This window comes from Piliocolobus tephrosceles, chromosome 19, assembly GCF_002776525.5.
Source record: "Piliocolobus tephrosceles isolate RC106 chromosome 19, ASM277652v3, whole genome shotgun sequence".
NCBI classification, from domain to species: Eukaryota; Metazoa; Chordata; class Mammalia; order Primates; family Cercopithecidae; genus Piliocolobus; species Piliocolobus tephrosceles.
Window position 1 is genome coordinate 81,016 of NC_045452.1, and position 23,435 is coordinate 104,450.

General features: G+C 53.3%; 3 protein-coding genes across 9 annotated transcripts in view; all 3 read right to left on the reverse strand.

Moving 5' to 3' along the window:
• LOC111530663 (leucine-zipper-like transcriptional regulator 1) overlaps positions 1–7,682 on the reverse strand; it is a 34,786-nt gene extending 27,104 nt beyond the window's left edge. Inside the window, exons 1-4 of one of the 7 annotated variants that reach the window (XM_023197955.1) lie at positions 7,334–7,370; positions 5,986–6,025; positions 5,225–5,426; positions 4,558–4,728 (exon numbers count right to left, since the gene is read on the reverse strand). In XM_023197955.1, the coding sequence (XP_023053723.1) occupies positions 4,558–4,588 (31 nt within the window). In that variant the 5' untranslated portion in view covers positions 4,589–4,728; positions 5,225–5,426; positions 5,986–6,025; positions 7,334–7,370. Of the gene's footprint in view, positions 1–4,557; positions 4,741–5,224 lie in introns of all 7 variants that reach the window. The other 6 variants (XM_031934614.1, XM_023197959.3, XM_023197956.2 and 3 more) reach the window with 6 other exon arrangements.
• Positions 7,683–7,861: 179 nt separating this feature from the next.
• LOC111530662 lies at positions 7,862–15,263 on the reverse strand. Its single transcript, XM_023197952.1, has 2 exons — positions 14,580–15,263; positions 7,862–8,151 (listed from the first exon to the last, which is right to left on the reverse strand). Exons 1-2 carry the CDS (start codon positions 15,080–15,082, stop codon positions 8,139–8,141), a joined length of 516 nt encoding a protein of 171 aa, XP_023053720.1. The 5' UTR covers positions 15,083–15,263; the 3' UTR covers positions 7,862–8,138.
• Positions 15,264–18,264: 3,001 nt separating this feature from the next.
• CRKL (CRK like proto-oncogene, adaptor protein) overlaps positions 18,265–23,435 on the reverse strand; it is a 39,593-nt gene continuing 34,422 nt past the window's right edge. Inside the window, exon 3 of the mRNA XM_023197951.1 lies at positions 18,265–22,283. Coding sequence (XP_023053719.1) covers positions 22,149–22,283 — 135 coding nt within the window. The 3' untranslated portion in view covers positions 18,265–22,148. The remainder of the gene's footprint in view (positions 22,284–23,435) is intronic.

The window sequence follows — 23,435 nt, forward strand, 5'->3', positions numbered from 1 at the left end:
GGGACAGGCGCGGTAATCCCGGTTTTTTTTTTTTTTTTTTTTTTTTTTTGAGATGGGGTTCCCCTCTTGTTGCCCAGGCTGGAGTGCAATGGCGTGATCTCCGCTCACCACAACCTCCGCCTCCAGGGTTCAAGCGAGCGGCTGGGATTACAGGCATGTGCCACCATGCCCAACTAATTTTTGTATTTTTAGTACAGACGGGGCTCCATGTTGGTCAGGCTGGTCTTGAACTCCTGGCCTCAGGTGATCCACCGGCCTCAGCCTCCCAAAATGCTGGGATTACAGGCGTGGGCCACCACACCCGGCCCAATTTCAACTTCTTAAAATAGCTTTTCTCACCAATTTGAGAATCCTTCACTGACCAGGTGCTGGGTTTTCAGTGTCCTTGTGTGCCCTGGGGGTGAACCCGAGCATGGGAAGGCATGTGGACAGCACAGCCCCCCGACAGCCTCCGTACAGAGGCCACTTCCCCAGCGTGCCCACGGGGCCAGCTCTAGTGGGGAGTGAGCCAGAGATTGCCATTTTCTTCTTTATACTCTTCCACATTTTCCAAATTCCCTGTGATGTGCCGGGGATATTTTTCTAATTAGAAGGGAACAATAAACAGAATTTTTAGCAGCAATAATCCAGCCTCCCAGGCTGCTGCGGCAGGGAGGAAGCTGAGTGATGGACACTCAGCCCCTGGCACAGCATGGGCCCAATGCTGGAGCAGAGGTACCTCTCTCACTTCCCAAGGCACCAGCGCCTCTGGGTTTTACCTCTCATCCCCTCCACCTCAGACCTGACACTCCAGAAACCAAGAACCCAGAGAGGCTGCCGAGATGCACCTCCAGGCCTTCGTCTGAGCTGTCCCCTGGGCTGGGGCTGCCATCTGCCATCCTTCCTATCTACCCAGACAAGGCTCAGGAGTTGCCTCTCCTGGCTGCCCAGCCCCTGCATATCTGTCATCTCATGCTCTGCTAAATCCTCCACCCTGGCCAGGCCCCCTCCCCAGTCCCACGTCCCAGCCCTCAGCTCAGGCCCAGGCATAGCAGGAGACAGGGGCAAAGGTCAGTTCCTTGACCCCCAGCCCAGCAGGGAGGGTGCAGAGCACAGAGCCACACTGAGGCCGTCGTATCAGGTGGGGGGTTATGGGTGGGGCTTTCATTCCATTTTCTATACTTTATGTAATGGTGTTATAATGTTTTTGGAAGACTTAAAAAGAGAAATACTTTGGACTTAGCTGACACCAGCTCTAGAAGCTGTGGGAGCTCACAAATAGCCTGGCAGGGGGGCCAGATAACGCCAAGCCAGGCTGCTCTCATCCTCCACCTCCTCCCAGAAGGCTCCAAGCCCGCACACTGATGAGTCTAACAAAAGCCATTTTGAGTCTAACAAAAGCCATTAAGTCAGGGGCCCTTTGGAAAGGTGGAGGGGAGGGGCGTCTCTGCTCACCCACAAAACCAGATCAGCCCCAGATCCGTGACTTCTGGTTGCCCATAAGACCCGCCTTAGCCCCTTTGGGCCTTAAGATGCCTTTATTACAAAATGGAGAGAAGGCCAGGTGCGGTGGCTCATGCCTGTAATCCCAACACTTTGGGAGGCCAAGGCAGGAGGATCGCTTGAGTCCAGGGGTTCAAGACCAGCCTGGGAAACAAGGTGAGACACAGTCTCTACAAAAAATTTAAAAATTTAGGCCGGGCGCGGTGGCTCAAGCCTGTAATCCCAGCACTTTGGGAGGCCGAGACGGGCGGATCACGAGGTCAGGAGATCGAGACCATCCTGGCTAACACGGTGAAACCCCGTCTCTACTAAAAATACAAAAACTAGCCGGGCGAGGTGGCGGGCGCCTGTAGTCCCAGCTACTCCGGAGGCTGAGGCAGGAGAATGGCATAAACCCGGGAGGCAGAGCTTGCAGTGAGCTGAGATCCGGCCACTGCACTCCAGTCTGGGCGACAGAGCGAGACTCCGCCTCAAAAAAAAAAAAAAAAAAAAAAAAAAAAAAAAAAAAAAATTTAAAAATTTGCCTGTTGGCCAGGAATGATGGCTCACGCCTGTAATCCCAGCACTTTGCGAGGCCGAGGCGGACGGATCACTTGAGGTCAGGAGTTCGAGACCAGCCTGGCCAACATGGCAAAACCCAGTCTCTACTAAAAATATAAAAATTAGCCAGGCATGGTGGCATGCACTTATAATCCCAGCTACTTGAGAGCCTGAGTCAAGAGAATTGCTTGAACCTGGGAGATGGAGGTTGCAGTGAGCCGAGATCGTGCCATTGCACTCCAGCTTGGGCAAGGGAGTGAGATTCTCTCTCTCTCGAAACAAAAATAATAATAAATAAATAAATAAATAAATAAATAAATAAATAAATAAAAATAAAATTGCCAGTTGTGGTGGTGCAGGCCTGTAGCCCCTGCTACTCAGGAGGCTAAGGTGGGAAGATCACTTGAGCCCAGGAGTTCTAGGCTGCTGCAAGCTATGATTATGCGACTTTACTCCAACCTGGGCAACAGAATGAGACCCCATCTCAAAAAATGAAAATAAAACAGAGAGAACAGCAAATGCCTATCTCATTGGTGATAGTGGATGCTGAAGGAAATAATGTATGTAACCCAGAGTAGAAGCTCAATAGATGGAGTTGGGCAGCAGTGTTTTACCAGTTAGCTCTGGGCCGCCTAGCAGCCATGGTGAGGATGGAAAGCCTTTAGGTAGCAGTTATGGCCTAATAAAAGGCGGGTGAATAGATGCTAAGAGAGCTGCACTTCCTTCTAGCTCTGACCTAGATGAGGGACTGGCCTGATATATTCTTATCAAGAACTCAGACAGGACATGCAGGAGCACAGAGGGAACCCAAGAAGCAGGTGCTGATACACATGGAGCCACAGAATCGAGTGGGGCAAGATAGAAAGTGAGGGATTTGCACAGAGGTCTTCTGCTTGCTCTAGTCTCTTTGTGGCCCCTTAAGACCCCAGCAGAACCCTCATGCCCCAAAAGCCCTAACTCCCATATCTGGAGATTCCCTGAGCCTCATGCCTGACCTGCCCAGCATGGGCACCTGGGGCCTGAGCCTCTGGCTACAGGCCCACAGGGGAGGCCTGGCAGCACAGAGCCCAGCTCAGAGAAGGGATAACAAATAATATTCCACAAGTGTTTCTTGTGTGCGAGGCCCCCATGCTAGGCACAACAGCCCCACTTTACAATGAGGATGCAGAGACTCAGAGAGGTGAAATCACCTGCCAAAGGCCTCACAGCCGGGAAAGGGCAGGGCTGGATTTGCCTAAATTCTTAGCACTGCCTTTGGTGAGAGTGGCCACCCCCCATACTGGGCCACGGGTCCCAGTCAGGCCAGCCCTTTGGGGTCCTTTAAAAGAACCTGCAGGTGGCATCTTCTGCCAAGGCCTCCTGCCAGCCCAGCAGTGCCACAGACGCCTGGTATGAGGCCAGCTGGCATCATCCCACCCACTTCTAGGGGGAGACAATGGACATCATTTGCCCAAGGCACATTTTGAGGCAGGGAGGGATCCAGCCCAGGCCTGGGTATCCACAGCACAGGAGTTGGGGGAGGAAGAGTGGCTTCCTGGAGCAGAGGCAGGTGGGTCCCTCTGTCTGGTGAGTCACTACAGCTCTCCTCCCTCCCCTAAGTTCTCCCTTAGACCCAGGAAAGGGAGAAAAGACTCACAAGTTCCAAGGTAATGGAGCCGATGGGTATCAGGTAAGGGGAGCTGGGGTGAGCTGGCTGGGGTGAGCTGGCTGGGGCAGGGTGGCCTGGTGGGGTGAGTGGAGCACTGGCTGGGCTCTTGAGGTCTCTCTAAGCCTAATTTTCTCCATCTGTGACAAAGCTGCACACTCCTGCCTCCCTGGGTGTTGTGAGGAGAGAAGATGGAAAGTAGGGGGCCAGAGGGAGAGCTCTGCAGACATGAGTCTTTAGTGGAGAAAAGACCCAGGCCTCTCCCAGCACCCCATGACACTATCACTTCTGGCCAGAGTAGCTCAGGCTAGGTTGGGTGGTGATTTCCTGTATAAATGGGGAAGTGTGCCCAGAAAGGCCAAGAAGGCAGCCCGAGACCACACAGGGGATCAGAGGAGGCGAAGAGAGCCAGGATCTGCTCACTACACCCTCACAGCAACTCTAAGAGGTCAGGGTGGCCAGGCCCTCTCTTTTGCAGAGAGAAAAACAGAGGCTCAGAGGGGTAACTTGCATGCCCTAGGTCATAGAGTAGCTGAGGTTGTCTCCAGTCCCCCCACTTCCCTGGCCCTGGGGGCATAGCCCCTTCCCCAACCCTGCAACAGGAGGAACCTGCCTTTCCTTTTCCAAGAAGGGTCCTGCTGTTATTCCCACCACCAACACTCAAAGCCCCAAAGAAAAAGGGGCACCCACTGGAGCAGGGGCCAGCCGGGGAACTGCTCCAGGCCCCCTACCCCCTCCTGGCCGCAGCGTATTAACATTCCAAGCAGGCTCCTGCCTAGCCTGACCTACTTCGGAGGCTTGCCGAGTGCAGGGGGGAGGGCGGGGGGAAGAGGGCGGAGGAAGAGGTGGGGAGGGAGGAGGAAGGATGGAGGCAAGAAGACAGGAGGTACCTGGTTTGGGCTTGGAGAAACAGCCACCCATGGCTTGTGGCCTGAAGATGGCCGGCAGGCAGGAGCACAGATGGGGAGCTGTCGGAGGCCTAGGGCGCCCCCCATGGGGCTGGACCCCGTGAAGGCCTTAGAGATGCTGGAGATGCCATCCTGCTGGAGCTGCTCTAGGACCTGCAGGGGAGACTGGGGCCGTCATGACCGGGGCGTGTGGGCAGAGGTAGAGACACAGAGAGACAGTGGGAGCCTCAGAGAGTCTTACATTTGAGTTGGGAACCATGGCGTGTAGGTGAGCCTGATCCCAGAGCATGGGGCCCTGGAGGACACCTCCCCTTTGAAGCCCTCCGAGCTCAGCTCTCTCACTCCTCCAGTGGAGTTCCTCGCCCCAACCTCAGCCACCCTTGGTCCAGCCCCGCAGTTGCCTTGCCCAAGAAATCCTCCCTGATTTCTGCTGCCTCCTCATGCCCCCCTTCCCCTCTCCAAATCCCACAGCCTGAGAGTTCTTGGACCCTCCATTGTACCGGGAGACCACCATGCCTAAGCTCAAAGAGTGGGTCACTTTGGGCAAGCCAAAGCCCTCCTCATCCTTGGTCTTCTCCCTCCTACAATGCAAGTGTCATCAGGCTCCCCCTAGCCCAGCCCCACCCTGGCTAGTACTCTGGACACCCACCTCCTCTCAGGGCAGCCACTGCTCCATGTTCCAGGCCCAGCAGTGGACTGAGGCTGCCGGGCCTTGGAAGGCCGGGCAGGCAGGGCAGGGGTCCAGGAGGCGGCCCAGCCTCAACCCTCCTCCCAGCTCAAGCTGTGGCCAGGAGGGGCTGGGGGGTGGTGTGGGGCTGGGCCAGTCCACTGGTCCCCAGGGAAACCCAGCTCTGTGGTGAACAGAAGTGGGCGGCCAGCCCGGCCCTGATGGGGTTAGGGGAAAGAGAAGCCGGGCACATAGCCCTGCCACGCCTGTGCCCAGCAGCCATGAGCTCCCCCTACCCCCGACTCCAGCCATTCACAAATGCCCGCTAGGCCTGTGGTGCTGCGGTCTTGCCCAACAGCAGATGGGGAAAGCAAGGGGCCAAGGTCCCATCAAGGTCAAGCAGCAGGGGTATCCCTGTGGCCTCCTACCCCACCCTCCCACCTTCATCAGTTTTAAGATGGGCAGGGACCCAGAAAGCCCCCATATCACCCTAAGGCCCTGTAAGGTGCCCTGGGGGAGGGACACCTGCACAGCAAAGAGATCACTGTAGCCCAGGTGCCTTCCAGGCTACAGGGTGGGCCTTGCAGAAGATGCAGCCTACAGGTAGGACTTTGGAAGGCCCAGGGCACAGGCATAGCTGCCTTGTTTACAAATGACCTTCCCACAGTCCATCCCACTGTCATCCTCCAGTTTCCTCTGGAACTTCTTCCTGAAGTCTCACTTGAGGTGGGGCTGAGGCCCACCTGGTCTGGCCCAGATCCCAGAAGGGCTGTGGGTGGGTGCCTGAGAGCGAGGGGTGGAAACAAAAGGCCAGGTTGGAGAGAGACCATTGGTGCCTGGCCCCTGCGCCTGTCAGCCCTCGAGGTGCCCATTACAGGGGAGGAGCCAGTGACTCCCACAGCCACTGGGGTGTGCCTTGGCTCTTCCCCCACTTGTCACCAAGGAAGGTCTGTAAAACTCAACTGCCACCTGCCCCACCTGCCCCCTCCCTGGGCACTAGGCAGCCCCTCCCTGGGTCCTGGCTTCAGCCCTGGCTCAGCCCTGCCCACTTCCTTCCTGGCTGACCTCAGGCCTCACCTGCTAGGCCACAGATCCCAGAAAAGGTCAGACCTGGTCTTGCCACTGGGGACCTGCCCAGGCTGTGCTGTCCCTTCCCGAGTACCCAGGGGCCTGAATCCCCCAGGGCCTGGGCCAGGAAGAAGACTGGGTGGGGCCCCTGTGCCTTCGGCCTACTGTGTGCTAGATCGACTTGGAGCCCAGTCTCCCCACTCAAAGGCAAAGGTCCTTGCTAGGGGCAGGGCAGTAGGGGCCCCCCAGGTTTGTGCAGAATGCCAGAGTGCTGTTCCTTGCCCATGAGCTGCCCACTGCAGAAAAGTTCTAGCAGAGTCCAGTGCTAACTGGACTCTGCAGGAGTCTGTCTGTCCCAGGGACCCCAGGACCTGTGAAGAGGGACTGGATTACCCCATCTCACTGAGGGGCCACTGCTCCACCTCACCGTCGCAGGGCTCCTGGCACCCGCCCTGTGTGCAGGCTAGGCAGGGTCCTCCCTCCACTCCTCCACCTCTGGCCCACCTGCCCCCACTGCCTCATAAAGGGCTCCTGCCCAGATCGGGCTCCCAGTGGCTTCCAGGCGTCCTAGGGGTGGCATCTGATTCCAGTCCTGCCTTCCAGTGTGGGGGCTCCGCGCTCTCCCCTCCTCCACGGAGCTCAGGCACAAGCATCTGTCCACTCTCCCCGCCTCTGCACGTGCAGTTCCCTCTCTCCAGGAAGCCGGTGGCCGGTGCCAGCAGCCTCACCGGCTCCGTCCCGGTGCCCCGCCAGACCTTGCAGCCCGGGAAGGGGGACTGGCACACAGTGGGAACCCGCGGCGAGCAGGGAAGGGGCGGTTGTGGGACGAGAGAAGGACGAGGTGTGCTCCGGCCCCCGGGCAGTGCCTCTGGCCACGCTTGCCGACCCCCAACCCCTAACGTGCCGGGCCCGGGTCCGAGACCTGCGAGCGCAAGCGCTGGCCCCCGGCTCCGGGGCGAAGAGGCGGGGCGGCGGGCGGGGACCGGGGTTCCGGGGACCGGGGTCCCCGGGGCGGGCGCTCACCTGGGCTCGGCGCGGGCCTGGACTCGGGAACCGCTTGGGGCCGCGGGCGCGGGGGGGGCGGGGAGGCGCGGGCGGGGCGGGGCTGGCGCTGCGGCTGCACTGCGGCCGGGGAGCCCGCGGCGCCCAGCACCGCCCCGCCGGGCCGGAGCAGGTGGTGGGCGGCGGGGGGACATGGGGCAGGCCGAGGCCCTCGGCGTCCGGACCGGAGTCGTGGAGCGTGGGGAGGCAGCCGGGGGCCGCTCTGGCAGGGGGCGCCCCAGACCCGGGTCTGGGTCTCCGAGGATCCTCGCGACCTCCCAGGGATGCCCAGCTGGGGCGCGGGCAGGGTCTGCTTCTTTTTTACTTTTCTTTCTTTCCAAAGTCTCAGAACCACTGTGGGGGAACTTGAATCACTCTGAGAAATCTCCACAAGAAAGAAAACCCCAATCAAACCTTACTGCCCACAGCTCCCTTCACTGGGTGAGGGAGTTCAGGTTCACCTGTGTCCTAGGTTCCTCCCGGCCCTCTCTCCACACGTACCAGGGTCTATTTTCAATTGTATTTTATTACATTTTTCTTTTTTTCACCTGTCATTTACCAGAACTCCTTGGGTCTCCAGAAATCACAGTGCACCCTGGTATTGTGCCTCCTCCTCCAGGAAGCCCTCCCTGACCAGCCTCCCCTCTGTTAGGGCTGATTATTCTGGTTCCTAACACTTGGGTGTTTCATTGTCCTTAATGTGTGGATCTCTGCATTTGTAGGTAGACCTTGTCCTTCCAGCAGGCTAGAGCACAGAGGCTGTGTGGGTTCCTCCCCTGTCTAGGCCTTACTCTCCTCTCCTGTAAGGAGGACAATAATGACAGCAGTAATAGTCCCCTGTGCCAGGCCCAGCCGGTCTTCCCAGGCCATCCTCTGGGACTATTTATGCCCCACCCCACCAGGGGGCAAGTTCGAGTCCCCCAACCCCACCACCCTCCTACAATTTTACAGATAGGAAACGCAGCCCAGGAAGTCTTGGTCTTGCTCAGGGTCAGGAACAGGCCCTGCACGGGTCACACTGGGGGCAGGTGGTGGGGTGCCCAGGTCCAAAGGGCACATGTGGCTCAGTTCGGGCAAGTCCTCTCAGCTCATGTGTCGCTTCCACAGTGGGACCGTTGCCACTGCCACAGGAGAGTCCCATCACGGAGCAGATGGCAGTGCTTGGGTCTGGTGCCCTCCATCTCCAACTAGCCTGCCCCCATCTCATACATGTGGTGATCCGGCTGCCGCACCCCCCACCCACCCTCAGAATCTCCTGCAGCCAGGAAGACAGTGCCCCTCATAATAACTAAGGCTGTGATTTTGCATGCACTTATTTCCTTACCCATCACAACAACCTGAGAAGGAAGGTTCTCTTTGTATTATCTCCATTTCACAAACGGAGAAACTGAGGTTCAGTGAGGTTAGGGACTCTCTAGGACCACACAGCTGCTAAGTGGCAGAGCAGCCCTGGGCAGGCTGGCCTCCCAGGTGGAGGATTGGAAGCAGGAGGGGAGAGGCCTACCAGGCTCATACAAGGCCACAGGGCCTCCAATGCACAATTCAAGTCTTATTCTGTGACCGTGGCGATCAGTGAGTGGACCCCTCTGCTCCAGCCTCCCCAGGACACTGGGGGTAACTGAAATACTCTCCCAGACTGCTGCCAGGACACCATGACAGGTACAGAATCAGGCACAGGGGGTGCTCGGGAAGTGGGGTCGGGGCTGCTGAGTTTGGGGTGTCAGAGATAAAGCTGGGGAAACAGGTCAGTGTAGGGGTTGAGGAGGCCAGCAACCTGGGGAGATACCCTGACACAAGGCAAGTGCAGGCCTGACCTGGGGCAAGTCCATTGTGGCTCTCTTGGCCCCAGGCACTGTGCTTGAGGTTCCTGCTGCCCCATGCTGGGGAAGAAATCACAAGATCTTCATAGAGCAAAAGCTAAAACCAAGGGCAGGCTAGAAGTGCTGCCCCTCGAAGGGCCCTAAGGCTTAGGGGAGATGCATGTGGACCAGGGGCCCCAGGAAGACCCAGGAGGGCTCTGAGCCCCTGGCAGCCTGAGGTCCTGATCTTGCCCCAAGGATGCTTCTGGAAAGGCAATAATATTCCAGCAGCTTTGACAGTACCAAATGGGGCACATGGCTGCAGTGAGATGACCTAGAGCAGCTGGGAGGTCCCTCAGGCCCATTAGACACCCCAAAGGCAGGAAGAGATAGCCAAGGTTAGAGAAGCAGTGAGTGTGGGGAGGATAATTCCACAGCCTGGGAGAGAGGTAGATTCCTAGGCACCCCCAGCCCTGAAGCATCCCACCACACAGCAAGCTTGTCCTTCTCCTCCTTACATCTACCCACTACTGTCAGATTCTCCTGTTCCCCACTCCCCTCACCCTAGAGTCTCCAAGCAGGTGTGCAGGTATTTTAGGTAAGAAAGTGACCGGGCGTGGCGGCTCACACCTGTAATCCCAACACTTTGGGGAGATGAAGCAGGAGGATCGCTGTCTGGGCAACAAGGCAAAACTGTCTCTACAGCAAACAAACAAAACAACACTTTAGCTTGGTGTGGTGGTGCAAGTCTGTAGTCCCAGCCACTTGGGAGGCTGAGGTGGGAGGATGGCTTGGGCCCGGACAGTCAAGGCTGCAGTGAGCCATGATTCTGCCACTACATCCAGCCTGGGCGACAAAGTGAGACCCTGACTCAAAAAAAGAAAAAAAAAAAAAGGCCGCTGCAGTGGCTCACACCTGTAATCCCAGTATTTTGCAGGCGGATTACTTGAGGTCAGGTGTTTGAGACCAGACTGGCCAACATGGTGAGACCCCCATCTCTACTAAAAATACAAAAATTAGCTGGGTGTGGTGGTGCACACCTGTAATACCAGCTACTCAGGAGGCTGAGGCAGGAGAATTGCTTGAATCCAGGAGGCGGCGGTTGCAGTGAGCTGAGGTTGTGCTACTGCACTCCAGCCTGGATGGCAGAGTGTGACTCTGTCAAAAAAAAAAAGAAAAGAAAGAAAGAGAAAGAGAAAGAAAAGAGAGGAAGGAAAGGGAAGGGAAGGGGAGGGGAGGGGAGGGGAAGGGATGGGGAAAGGGAGGGAGGTGGGGAAGGAAGAAGGGAAGAAGGGAAGGGAAGGGAAGAGGAAAAAAAAAAGAACTGAGCCAGTTTCAGTATCTAACATTGTGATTGACACTGTCGCCCCCTGGAGCCCAATCTGAGAATCAGCAGGATTCTCCTTGAGGGTTCTGAAGGCAAAGACCAAGACTGGGGGCATTTTCCCTGCAGTTTGAGGCAGATTTCCAGATGCAGAGACCTCAACTTAATTAACTGATCCCCGGAAAACATTGAAGGACTGATACAGCACAGCCAACATGAGCCAAGGGCAGCTGTGTGGAGGGGCAAGCTGATGCAGTGGTGCCTGCAGCTGTACAGTGATTCATTCATATGGAAGCAAAGAACTGGGGCCCAACTCCATCACCCACTCCTGTCCCTGCCCCTCTGCCTTGCCCTGGCTCCTGCAGCCCAGCCTCTTTTCAGCCCAGGTCTGCCTACATACGCCTGACCACTGTATGCCCAGCACCCACTAGATTCTCTGGGGTTGTTCAACTCTGTCCAAAGTCAGCTCCAGCCCATTGATCTATTCAGTTCAGACTAGGCCCTCCTCAAATGGCTGGCTTTGCAGCACGCACTGTTCTGTCCCCATACTCTGGGAGAGCCAGTCTTTTTTTTTTTTTTTTTGAGATGGAGTCTTGCTCTGTCGCCCAGGCTGGAGTGCAGTGGCACAATCTCAGCTCACTGCAAGCTCTGCCTCCCGGGTTCACGCCATTCTCCTGCCTCAGCCTCCCGAGTAGCTGGGACAACAGGCGCCCACCACCACGCCCAGCTAATTTTGTGTTTTTAGTAGTGACAGGGTTTCTCCATGTTGGTCAGGCTGGTCTCGAACTCCCAACCTCAGGTGATCTGCCTGCCTTGGCCTCCCAAAGTGCTGGGATTACAGGTGTGAGCCACCACGCCTGGTGAGGCATAGCCAGTCTTAATCCCTGTTCTCAAGAGCTGAGGGCAGATGCCCGTAGTTCACAGGAGAGGAAAAGGGCATTCACACAGAAGAAACAGTGTGGGCAAGGAGGTAAGATGGTAAATTCTGGAGAACTCAGAATATGCCAGTCCAGTCCAGCTTGCCATGAAGTTCTAGGCAGGGGCCTTACATGGATGTTGGCTGGTCTGGAGGAACAGGGGAAGCTGGGTAAGGGGTCTTCATGACATGTGTTTTGTTTTTGAAACGGGGTTTCTCTGTCACCCAGGCTGGAGTTCAGGAGCATGATCATAGCTCACTGCAGCCTTGAACTCCTAGGTTCAAGGGATTCTCCTGCCTCATTCTCCCGTGTAGATGGGACTACAGGCATATGCCACTGTGCCCGGTTACATGTGTCTTCGGGAAAGAAATCTAGGACTGATGTTGGACTGGAAGGAGGCAACAGGTAGGGGGAAGAGGTCAGAGGACTCCTAGAGTGAGCTAGCCCACAGGGCTACAGGGTGGCCCTGTCCCTGTGGCCCTTATTAATTGGATCCCCTGAGGAACTTCTATCATCAATTTGGCAACAGGCCAGGAGCATGGCTCACACCTGTAATCCCAGTTCTTTGGGAGGCCAAAGCAGGAGGATCGCTGGAGCCCTGGAGTTCAAGACCAGCCTGGGCAACATGACAAAACCCCCTTTCTAAACACACGTGCGTGTGTGTGTGCACACACACACACACGATTGGCAACAATCTCCACACTCCCAGTGACTGATGGGCTAGTATAAGCTGTCTCTGGCCAGGCGCGACGGCTCACGCCTGTAATCCTACCACTTTGGGAGGCCGAGGCAGGTGGATCACCTGAGGTCAGGAGTTCGAGACCAGGCTGGCCAACATGGCGAAACCCTGTCTCTACTAAAAATACAAAAAAAAAAAAAAATTAGCTGGGCATGGTGTTGGGCACCTGTAATCCCAGCTACTTGGGAGGTTGAGGCAGGAGAATTGCTTGAACCGAGGAGGTGGAGGTTGCAGTGAGCCAATATCACGTCACTGCACTCCAGCCTGTACATTGGAGTGGGACTCTGTCTAAAAAAACAAAACAAAACAACAACAAAAAAACAAACAAAAATCCAGCTGTCTCAGTCCACACAGTGGAATATTGTTCTACCATGAAAAGGTTTTTTATTACAAACATTTTATTATTTTTAATTATAAACAGTGTTTTGTAATTGTGTTAAAAAATACATATATACATATATATATATATTTGATACAGGGTCCTCCTTTGTGGCCCAGACTGGAGTGCAGCGGTGTGATGACAGCTCACTGCAGCCTCCACCTCCTGGGCTCAGGTGATCCTCCCAGCTCGGCCTCCCGAGTAGCTGGGACTACAGGCATTCGCCACCATGCCTACCTAATTTTTGTATTTTCTTGGTAGAGACAGGGTTTCTCCATGTTGCCCAGGCTGGTCTCGAACTCCTGAGCTCAAGCAATCCGCCTGCCTCGGCCTCCCAAAGTGCTGGGGTTACCAGCATGAGCCACTGTGCTGGGCCTAAATATTTTAAATATTTTCTTTTTTTTTTCTTTTGAGACAGGGTCTCACTCTGTTACCCAGGCTGGAGTGCAGTGGTGCGATTACGGCTCACTGCAACCTTCACCTCCCTGGCTCAGGTGATCCTCCCACCTCATTCTCCTGAGTAGCTGGGACTACAGGAGTGTGCCACCACGTCTGGCTAATTTTTAAAATGTTTTCATAGAGGCAGGGTTTCGCCATGTTGCCCAGACTGGTCTTGAACTCCTGGATTCAAGCAATCCACTTGCCTCAGCCTCCCAAAGTGCTGCGATTACAGGCATGAGCCACTGCACCTGGCCTTCCTTTTTTTCTTTTGAGACTAAGTCTTGCTTTGTTGCCCAGGCTGGAGTGCAATGGTGTGATCTCAACTCACTGCAGCCTCTGCCTCCCAGGTTCAAGCGATTCTCCTGCCTCAGCCTCCTGAGTAGCTGGGATTACAGGCATGGGCCACCAGGCCTGGCTAACTTTTGTGTTTTTAGTAGAGATGGGGTTTCACCATGATTAGCCAGGCTGGTCTCAAACTCCTAACCTCAAGTAATTCGCCTGCCTCGGCCTCCCAAAGTGCTGGGGTTACGGGCATGAGCCACTGCACCCAGGCCAACTCCCAGGTTCAAGCCATCCTCCCATCTCAGCCTGTGGAGTAGCTGGGACTACAGGTCCAGCTAATTTGTTTATTTTTATTTTTTTTGTAGAGACTCACTATATTGCCCAGGCTGATCTTGAATCCTCGGGCTCACGTGATCCTCTCCGCCTCAGACTCTCAAATTGCTGGGGTTATAGGTGTGAGCCACCGTGCCCTGCCTACAGGTCTTTTGAATGCTGCATCCTATAGATACTTTTTTCCTTCAATCCAGAAGCCAAAGCATAATTCACTAAATTCTTCAGAGCTGTCTTGGTGAGCTCAGGTGGTCTGCAAAGCACTATTTCCAGAGGGCTGGCATGAGGGCCTGTGTCTTCCCCCTTGCAGCCCTGTCCAGGTCCCTCCTCTTCTTGGCTCCCACTCTCTAGGCAGTTAGTGGTTACCTACTCCTTCCTTCCCGGACTTGACTGTTGGGCATCTCCAGGGTTTCCGCCTTGCTAGTCTTCTCTTCCTCAGACCCTTTAGCCTGAAAGTGTGTTCCCCAGGGCTTTCCTTGGCCGGAGGGCGGGCAGAAGCTGTTCTCTTGGGGCCCCCACCCTGGCCATCCCATGCAACCGTCCCTCCTCCATACGGTCCTGCTTTCATCTTAGCGAGGGCAGAGCTAAGATCCTGCGCCTCCCTCAGGGACTCAGGGACACAGGTTACTTAGGGTCGAGAGCCCAGGAAGCCTTGAGAGGGCAAATGCGACGGCTCCGAAGAGCCACACGAAGAAGGGCGGCGCAGCCGGCGGTTGGGCCCCACGCCCTGCCTCCCCAATCTCTGCAGCTGCTGAATGCGCCCCCGCCATCTGTGGACGCCAGAAGCCATGGGCACTGGAGAATGTCAGGGAAATATCAAGTTCTTCCTTGGGATCCGAGGGCTAGGACGGAGCTCCCGGAAGCACCAGGGACCCCAAGAGTTCGGCCACCCTCCACACCCACCCCGCGCAGGGTCCACCACCTTCTACCCCCATCCCAAGCTGGGATTCTCTCTGAGCTTAACCCGCTTCCGTGCGATGTCCACCTTCCCCAGACTCGGCGCTGGAGATGCCCCACCTCGGCTGCCGCGGGCGGGGACCAAAGGTGCAGCTGGGCCCGGCGATGCGGGGCCATGAGTAAAGATCTGGAGGACGCGGAGCTGGCCAGGGTCCGGGTTGCAGGCCACGCCGGAGTCCGCGCTGCAGCGGGGGTCCGAGCCTACTTTCAGGGTCCAGGGGCGTGGCGGCCTGGCCCTCAGCACAGTGGCCCCACAGCCCCGCCTGAGGGCTGTGCTCTCGACTGCGCCCGGCTCTGTCCCCCGCCCCCACCACACCCCAGGTAAGAGCGCGCGGGAAGGGACTGGGAGAGCACCAGAAAGGAAGCCCGGACTGAGCACAGGGGCTGGGATCTGGAATCCAAACGCGGTGGCCGCGGGCCCGCGCCGGGACAGACCCGGGCTCCACTCTCACACCAACACCACGCGGTAGATGGGCTACAGTTCCTTGTCCGAGGGCTTCCAGCAGCCGGAGCCACACAAAATGAAGGGGTTCACTGGTAGTGGTTCCCAGACTTCGTTGCATATTAAACCCCCCTGGATAACTTAAACTCCAGTGCCCAGTCCTATGCAATCAGATCCCGGGTCTCCACTGTGCAGCGCCCGTGGAGAGCCAGCGATGTGGAGGGTCGAGGTCACCCGGTTCTTTAGGGACAGGGTCTCACTGCCACCCAGGGTGGAGTCCAGTGGTGCGATGACGGCTCACAGGAGTCTCGACCTCCAGGGCTCAAGCGATCCTCCAGCCTCAGCCTCCCAAGCAGCTGGAAGCACAGGCGCATGCCACCATGTGTGGCTTGAGACAAGGTCTTGCCATGTTTTCCGGGCTGGTCTCAAGCGACCCTCCCGTCTCAGGCCTTTCAAAGTGCTGGGATTACAGGCGTTAGCCACTGCCCCTGGCCCCATCCAGCTCCTTCAGCCTGGATTACCAGTATTTCCCCTCCTCCAGGAATGCTTCCTAAACCTGCCTGGGCTCCACAGCGCCCCTCATCCTCAGCGCACTGGTCACCACATATGCTGCCCCAGCTTTCCAGTGCAGGACAGGGAACCCCTGAGCTCCAGCTCTGGTTGCTACCGGAATAGTCCTGCTTGCTGCCCTTGAAGAACCAGGGTGTACACTAAGACTGCAAGAGCAGAGTCCAGTCACAATAGTGGGCTGGGGAGTCGCCGACTTGGCCAGAGAAGACACCTCCAGAACGACTAGCCTGGAGGTGTCAAGTTTTTGTTGCAGGGTAAGGTTTCAAGACTGGCTGGGCCAGCTGTACTGTTAACCCAGCAGGGAGGCAAGCAGAGGGGTAGTCCCGACTAGGTCCCATGTCCAAGAGTTTCCCTCGCCTCGAAGGAACCCAGGTCAGCATTCCTGGCCAAGATACACTTTTTCAAACTTGTTATTTTTTAGTTATTTATTAAAAATTGAGATGCTGGCCGTGCGCAGTGGCTCACGCCCAGCACTTTGGGAGGCCGAGGTGGGCAGATCCCCTGAGGTCAGGAGTTCAAGAGCAGCCTGGTCAACATGGTGAAACCCAGTCTCTACTAAAAATACAAAAGTAGCTAGGCATGGTGGTGCATGCCTGTAGTCCCAGCTACTCCCACCTGGGAGGTGGAGGTTGCAGTGAGCCAAGAATATGCCACTGCAGAGGAGACTGTTTCAAAAAAAAAAAAAAAAAAATTGAGATGCTACTATGTCTCAATAGGGGTCACTATGTCAACCAGGCTGGAATGCAGTGGCTATTCACAGGCACAGTCATAACTCACTGCAGTGTGGAACTCCTAGGCTCAAGTAATCCTCCAGCCTCAGCCTCCAGAGTAGCTGGGACTACAGGAACGCACGACCGCACCAGGCTCTAAAGGTAGTTTTCAAAGATGTATCTGGAAAGTATTGTTTCTTTCAGAATGATGTAACAGTTTTGATATTTCATGACAGATTTCTCTCAAATTCAGCAGAAACCTGAAAGTAGGAATCAGGGACATTTTAGCATCATAGTTCTATATAAATATATATACCGGGCCAGGCACAGAGGCTTATGCCTGTAATCCCAGCTACTGAGGAGGCCACGGTGGGAGGATTGCCTGGGCCCAGGAGTTGGAGGTGAGCTATCATCTTACCACTGTACTCCAGCCTGAGCAAGACATTGTCTCAAATAAATTTTTAACTTATTTTTTTTTTGAGATGGAGTCTTACTCTGTCACCCATGGGGCTGGAGTGCAGTGGTGCGATCTTGGCTCACTGCAACCTCCGCCTCCTGGGTTCAAGCAATTCTCCTGCCTCAGCCTCCCAAGTAGCTGGAATTACAGGCACCCACCACCATGCCCAGCTAATTTTTGTACTTTTAGTAGAGACGGGGTTTCACCATCTTGGCCAGGCTGGTCTTGAACTCCTGACCTTGACATCCACCTGCCTCAGCCTCCCAAAGTGCTGGTAAATTTATTCTTAAGACAGAGTCTTGGCTGGGCAGGGTGGCTCATGCCTGTAATTTCAGCACTTTGGAAGGCTGAGACGGGTGGATCACCTGAGGTCAGGAGTTCGAGACCAGCCTGACCAACATGGTGAAACCCTGTCTCTATTAAAAATACAAAAAGTAGCTGGGCATGATGGCACATGCCCATAATCCCAGCTACTCAGGGGAGGCTGAGGCAGGAGAACTGCTTGAACCTGGGAGGCAGAGGTTGCAGTGAGCTGAGGTCACACCATTGCATTCCAGCTCTGGGTGACAGAGCAAGACTGTCTCAGGGGGCGGTGGGGAAAGGATCTCCCTCTGTCACCCAGGCTGGAGTGCAGTGGTATGATGTCTGCTCACTGCAACCTCTGCCTCCCAAGCTCAAAAGATCTTCCCACCTTGGTCCTCCCTGCACAGTAGTTGGTACTAGAGGCGTGCATCACCATGCCTGGCTAATTTTTATATTTTTTGCCGAGATGAGATTTCACCGTGTTGGCCAGGCTGGTCCTGAACTCCAGATCTGCCCACCTTGGCCTCCCAAAGTGCTGGGATTACAGGCATGAGCCACCATACCCAGCCATAATTTTTAAAAATGGCTTCCTAGGGTTTTACAATAAAATATGCACCTCTCAATACACAGTTATGGGAATAGAGTACAAGTGAAGTCAAAGATAAAATGTACTGAGAGCTGGGAGTAGGAGAGACAAGGCCCCGGGTGAGGGGGTGTCAGTGGGCCTCCCAACACCTCAAGTCAATCCACTTGGAGGTCTCCCAAAGTTCATCAGGAGAACCACAAAGAGCCAAAAACAGAAAAGGATTCAAGAAAGCCGCATAGGTTATCATGCCCTGACCTGCGATGAGGCTGCTCACTTCCCATGACTTCTGCTTGAAACCATTCAACCCTGGTTAGCTCATGCTGAAGAAATATTTACTAGAAGCCTCAGATATGGGTGCCTAGAAGGAAAAAGATCCAAGTTCTCTGTGGTGGTGCAACCTGTGGGAACTATTGCTCAAAAAGGCCAAACACTAGGCTCCCGTACAGTACCTACAAGGCAGACACTCTGGGAGCCAGATTTCTTCTCTTTTGGAGGGAGACCCCAAGTGCTCTCCTCTGGGTGCCCGAGTGTTGGAATGGGCAGATGCCAAGACTTCATTCTAGCTCTTGGTCAGCAGCAGCACTAAGGGGTCTCTGAGGAGCATCAGAGATTTCACCACTGCTCAACTGCCAGGAGGCTAGTGGGGGCTGACTGAGGAGACACTGAAACACCGAAGCTGCCGCCACCACCGGCTGATGCAAGTTTTATTGAGACAATATACAAACAGGCCATGGAAACAAGGGTTTTGATGCTGGGACCACTAACGTAAAACGGAATACAAAAATAAAAAGGCACTAATCTGTTAAGAAAAGACACTCGATGTGTTCTAAGAATATAAGTCATTTAATACTGTTAATTTTATAGCACAAAATAAAACAAGCTATGATCCCCAAAAATAATTTTAAAAGCTTACACAGAAAATATTATTGCCTGAAGTTTATGATCTTTAAATTACAGGTCAAAAGAGTTTTACGGTGTTGTTGTTTTTGTTTTTGTTTTAAAACACACAGTGAAGACCGTCTAAGAAGCAAGGCCACTGTTCCTCCTGTAGGGACAACGATCCTGTCTCAGAGACCTGTCTTTCTACTCCTTTAGAAAATAGAACCAGCACAGTGTCCACACCGACAGCAGTTTCCAGGGGCATAGTTCTCCGGTCCCAGAGGGTGGAGTTGAGGCAGAGCTCAGTGGTGTCCACAGAAAGCATTAGTCTTAGGTACTGTGTTAAAACAATCAAGAATTCGTTCACGTTTAAGAGGTTAATAACCATAATATTAAAGGATTAAATTATAAACACCTGGCACAAAACCACATCATCCCTTTTCAAAAATAAAATGTTCATATTCCTCTGAGCAAACATCACAAGAGCAGTGGCCATCCTCCTCAGGCCTGCCTTGTCTGTAAACAGCTGTAAAGGAAAGCTAGCACAGTGCCAGGGACACGTGAGCTCCCAGGAGGGTACAGCTGTCCTTCCCTTTCAGCTTTCCAAACATGAGCACAGAAGGTGTCTAGTCTGGGTGACCAAAGTCCTCAAACGGCAGCCGGTCAACATATCATCTTCCTCGTTAACCATGTCGTCAGGTGGTTCCACACAGCACAGACATGGCTGACTCCTGTACCGCAGGTCCTTCCCAGGATACACAAGTTTATAACCAAACAGTCAATGCCCTCTAGTACGTAATTTGTTTCCTTCCCAGGTGAAAAACCATAGTGAGTTAATTTAACATCCAAATATTTCTTTAAACATGGTAGAGCAGAGCAAGTAGCAGTTATGAACACCCACCCTCTGGGTCAGATTTGCACTGCTCTATGGAGCACAACAGGCTTCCCAGACCAGTGGGGAACCCAGGCACAAAGCTGAGCTGAGGCAGGGGTGCTGCTTTCATATGTTTAGTGTGAAAAAGAGAATATCCCTGCCTGATTAAAAAAACTGACAAGGTTGTAAGTCAAAAAAGTTTTACTTTTGGCACATATCAGGAGTGCAGAACTCAAGCTCACCTTGTTTTGAGCTCTGAATCTCCTAACAGCCCTGTATGCCATTTTCATGGGCTGAAGTAATGAGCTGATTAATTATAAAACCAAACCACAGGTATACTCTAGGTATATCTGATTCTGAAGTGCGCCACACAAGGTGAGTCGGGGTATTGGTCAGTAGACAGGGCTGAAAGGAAACCTTGCTTTCCAAAATGGCCACAGACTTCTTGCGCTCTAAGTCAACTGCTGTAATTCAAAGGTGTCAAGCCCTTCAGCTAAATCTGGTTGAAAAAGGCTTAAGGGTCTGTGCCCTCCTTGAAAAGGCACATTCCTCCCTCTGCTGCAAACTCCAGTCAGGGCTCAACTTGGGCAGGGATGAACCAGGTCACTGGCTAAAGGGCAAACACTGTTTCTAAGCAGAGTTTGGGGACTCTGTGATATGTCTGCCACTTGTGGGTGCTACGCTAGGCCTGAACCCAAAATAAGCCAACTTGACACACACAACCAGAAGCGGCAACTGCCGCAGACCATGCAGAGCAGGAGGTGGCCACCGTTCTCACTGGCAAGGAAAGGCTAATCTCCAAGAATTTTAGAGGACAACCACAGATGGGAAGCCATGGTGATAGTTTTCCCAACTGACCATTAATTCTGTCACAGGGAACACTCTCAAGATTCATGAATATGGCAGTTATCTGCCTAATGGAATACTGATTTAAAGAAAAATTGAAAAATGGTTGTTTTGCTGGTTCTGTCTCCAGAAGGCATTGTTCTAAATCTCAAAACCTAGGAACCTCCAGACAGGGCCACAGTCACAGCAGATACTCAGTAAATGACAATTACTCATTAGGCTGTTGCTACATTTCTAGGTCTGCCGTGTTCACTATGAGCTGAGGCTTGTCTTTATCAGGGCCCAGAAGGGAGAGCTGACTGAATTGCACAGGGTTCCCAGAATTCTAGTCTGCCATGAGCAGCAGATGACGGATGAACCACACGTATATACCAGCTGGCTTGTATGAATAGGCCTCTTTTAGCTAACAGGGAAATGCTTTAACATCAATACACTGGTAAGTGGTTAATGATAAACTAGTTAATGGTCTCCCTAGTCACTAAAACACTAAGACATCAAATACATTAACCAATTTCCAGAGCCTGCATTTCCATTGCTTGGGAGCATCAGACACTTACTTAGACTGTGAGACCAGTATCAGCAGCACCAACTTTCTCTGGCAGCCTGGTGAGACTGGGCCTGGGTACGGAGGTCTGGGCTTCAGTGAGTGGAATTAAACGATTCATTAATGAGTCCAATGATTCTATGAACAACCCCACTTTTTAGGGGAATTTAAGTCTTAACCTTAAAGGGGTACATTCACTGAAAAGCTGAACAGAAAACTGGCCAACTGCCCTCCAACCCACTGCTCTTATCACTGGCAAACAAGGTAAGCAAAGGTTTCCCTAAAGTACCCCCCAACTCTGATGCTTTTTAAAACAAAGTAATCCAAGGGGCTGTGCACATAGCATGGCACACCACAGCTGCATTATTTTGTGTATTTTCTGCTACATGGCAAAACAAACTATTACTGGCAACCAAGACAATAAAGGCCTCTGCTTCAGGGTCGTTCTTTTCAGATTCCTTTAGTTACAGCAGCTTGAGTTTAGAAGCTCAGAGGCATGTGTCATTCCTTGCACTATCATAAAAACCCAACCTGCTACTTAACCTGTTTAGAACACACAAGTCTAGGCCAGGCGCAGCGGCTCATGGCTGTAATACCAGCACGTTAGGGGGCTGAGGTGGGTGGATCACCTGAAGTCAGGAGTTCGAGACCAGCCTGGCCAACATGATGAAACCCCATCTCTACTAAAAGTACAAAAATTAGTTGGGCGTGGTGTGCGCGCCTGTAATCCCAGCTACTCGGGAGGCTGAGGCAGGAGAATCGCTTGAACTCAGGAGGCGGAAACTGCACGGAGGCAAGATTGCCTGCACCCCAGCCTGGGTGATGGAGCAAGACTCCGTCTCAAAAAAACAAAAAAACAAAACAAAACAAAAAAACCCCACACAAGTCTAATTAATTAGTTTTCCAAAACCAAACCAAACCAAAAGAAAAAAAAAGCCGGATTTTGGAGTTTTAGGACAGAATTCTCTCTTCCTTAAGGTTCAGTTCCTGTTGTCCAAAGAAAAGCAAGATGGCAGCTGAGCCACTGCTTTGTGGAACAGCAAACATGCAGTATCTCGCCATGGCCTCAGGCTTTCTCTGGTGAACACGAAAGAATAAGTCCCATGTACAAACAGGCAGCGATGAGAAGGAAGACCCTTTCCTCGTCAACTTCTCTCCACTTGTGTGCTTCCATCAGTATTTCCAGTTTATGATCCAAAAGAACTCTAAAATCGACTACTCTTTGACAATACAACTATGATACAAACGTCAGGAGGCAGTCGCTGTGTGCATTCCAAATGTGTGTGCGACTGCCAGTCTGCAGAAAGCTGGACTTCGGCAATGCAGTGTGACTTGCCTATGAGAGAGAATGCTTTCCCACTTCAAAGGAGACTAGGACAGGCAGAACAACAAAGCAGCAGGAAACAGGGCAATGGCAATCACTCGTTTTCATCTGGGTTTTGAGGGTCAAAGATTTTGACATGCGTAAAGGGGAAAAGCCCTTTGCGCCCATTCACCTCGCCTTCCCACTGGCCATTTATATTCATCCTTGTGACTTTCACGATGTCACCAACCTGTACGGATGAAGAAGACAAAGTTAGCATTTCTCTGCAACAAGAAAAAGACAGTTTACATTAAATCACAAACACTACCTTATCCAAAGGGCCCATACATTATATTTAGACATAGAGTCTTACTCTGTTAGCCATGCTGGAGTGTAGTGGTGAGATCACTGCTCAATGTAACCTCTAACGCCTGGGCTCAAGTGATCCTTCCACCTCCACCTCTTGAATAGCTGTGACTACAGGCGTGCACCACCATGTACATTAATTTTTTATTTTTATTTATTTATTTATTTATTTATTTTTTGAGACGGAGTCTCGCTCTGTCGCCCAGGCTGGAGTGCAGTGGCCGGATCTCAGCTCACTGCAAGCTCCGCCTTCCGGGTTTACGCCATTCTCCTGCCTCAGCCTCCCGAGTAGCTGGGACTACAGGCGCCCGCCATCTCGCCCGGCTAGTTTTTTGTATTTTTTAGTAGAGACGGGGTTTCGCCGGGTTAGCCAGGATGGTCTCGATCTCCTGACCTTGTGATCCGCCCGTCTCGGCCTCCCAAAGTGCTGGGATTACAGGCTTGAGCCACCGCGCTCGGCATAATTTTTTATTTTTTATAGACAGGGTCTGTCACTCAGGCTGGAATGCGGTGGCACGATCACAGCTCATTGTACCTTGAACTCCTGGGATTACCTGAGGTCAGGAGTTTGAGACCAGCCTGGGCAACATGGTGAAACCTCATCTCTTCTAAAAAATAGAAAAATGAGCTGGGTGTAGTGGTACATGACTCTAGTCCCAGCTACTCAGGAGACTGAAGTGAGAGGATGGCTTGAGCCCATGAGGCTGAGGCTGCAGTGAGCCGTGATCGTTCCATGGCACTCCAGACTGGGCAATTGAGTGAGACCCTGTCTCAAAAAAACAAAAAAAAAAACACACACATGCACAAACAGCTTTTGAGCACAAAGCAGCTCCTCCCCAAACCAACCCTCTATTTTGGCCACTAACCCCAACAGGATAGAAATGAACACATGATTCTGAGAATGGTTAAAGTCAAATCACATGAAAAGGTGTATTTTAAAAAAAGACCTTCAGGTGGTAGCCATTTAGACATTGTGCTCTCTGTTCAGCAGAGCACTAATCTAAGATTCTATTTTGTGTACTCAGGTCCATGAAAA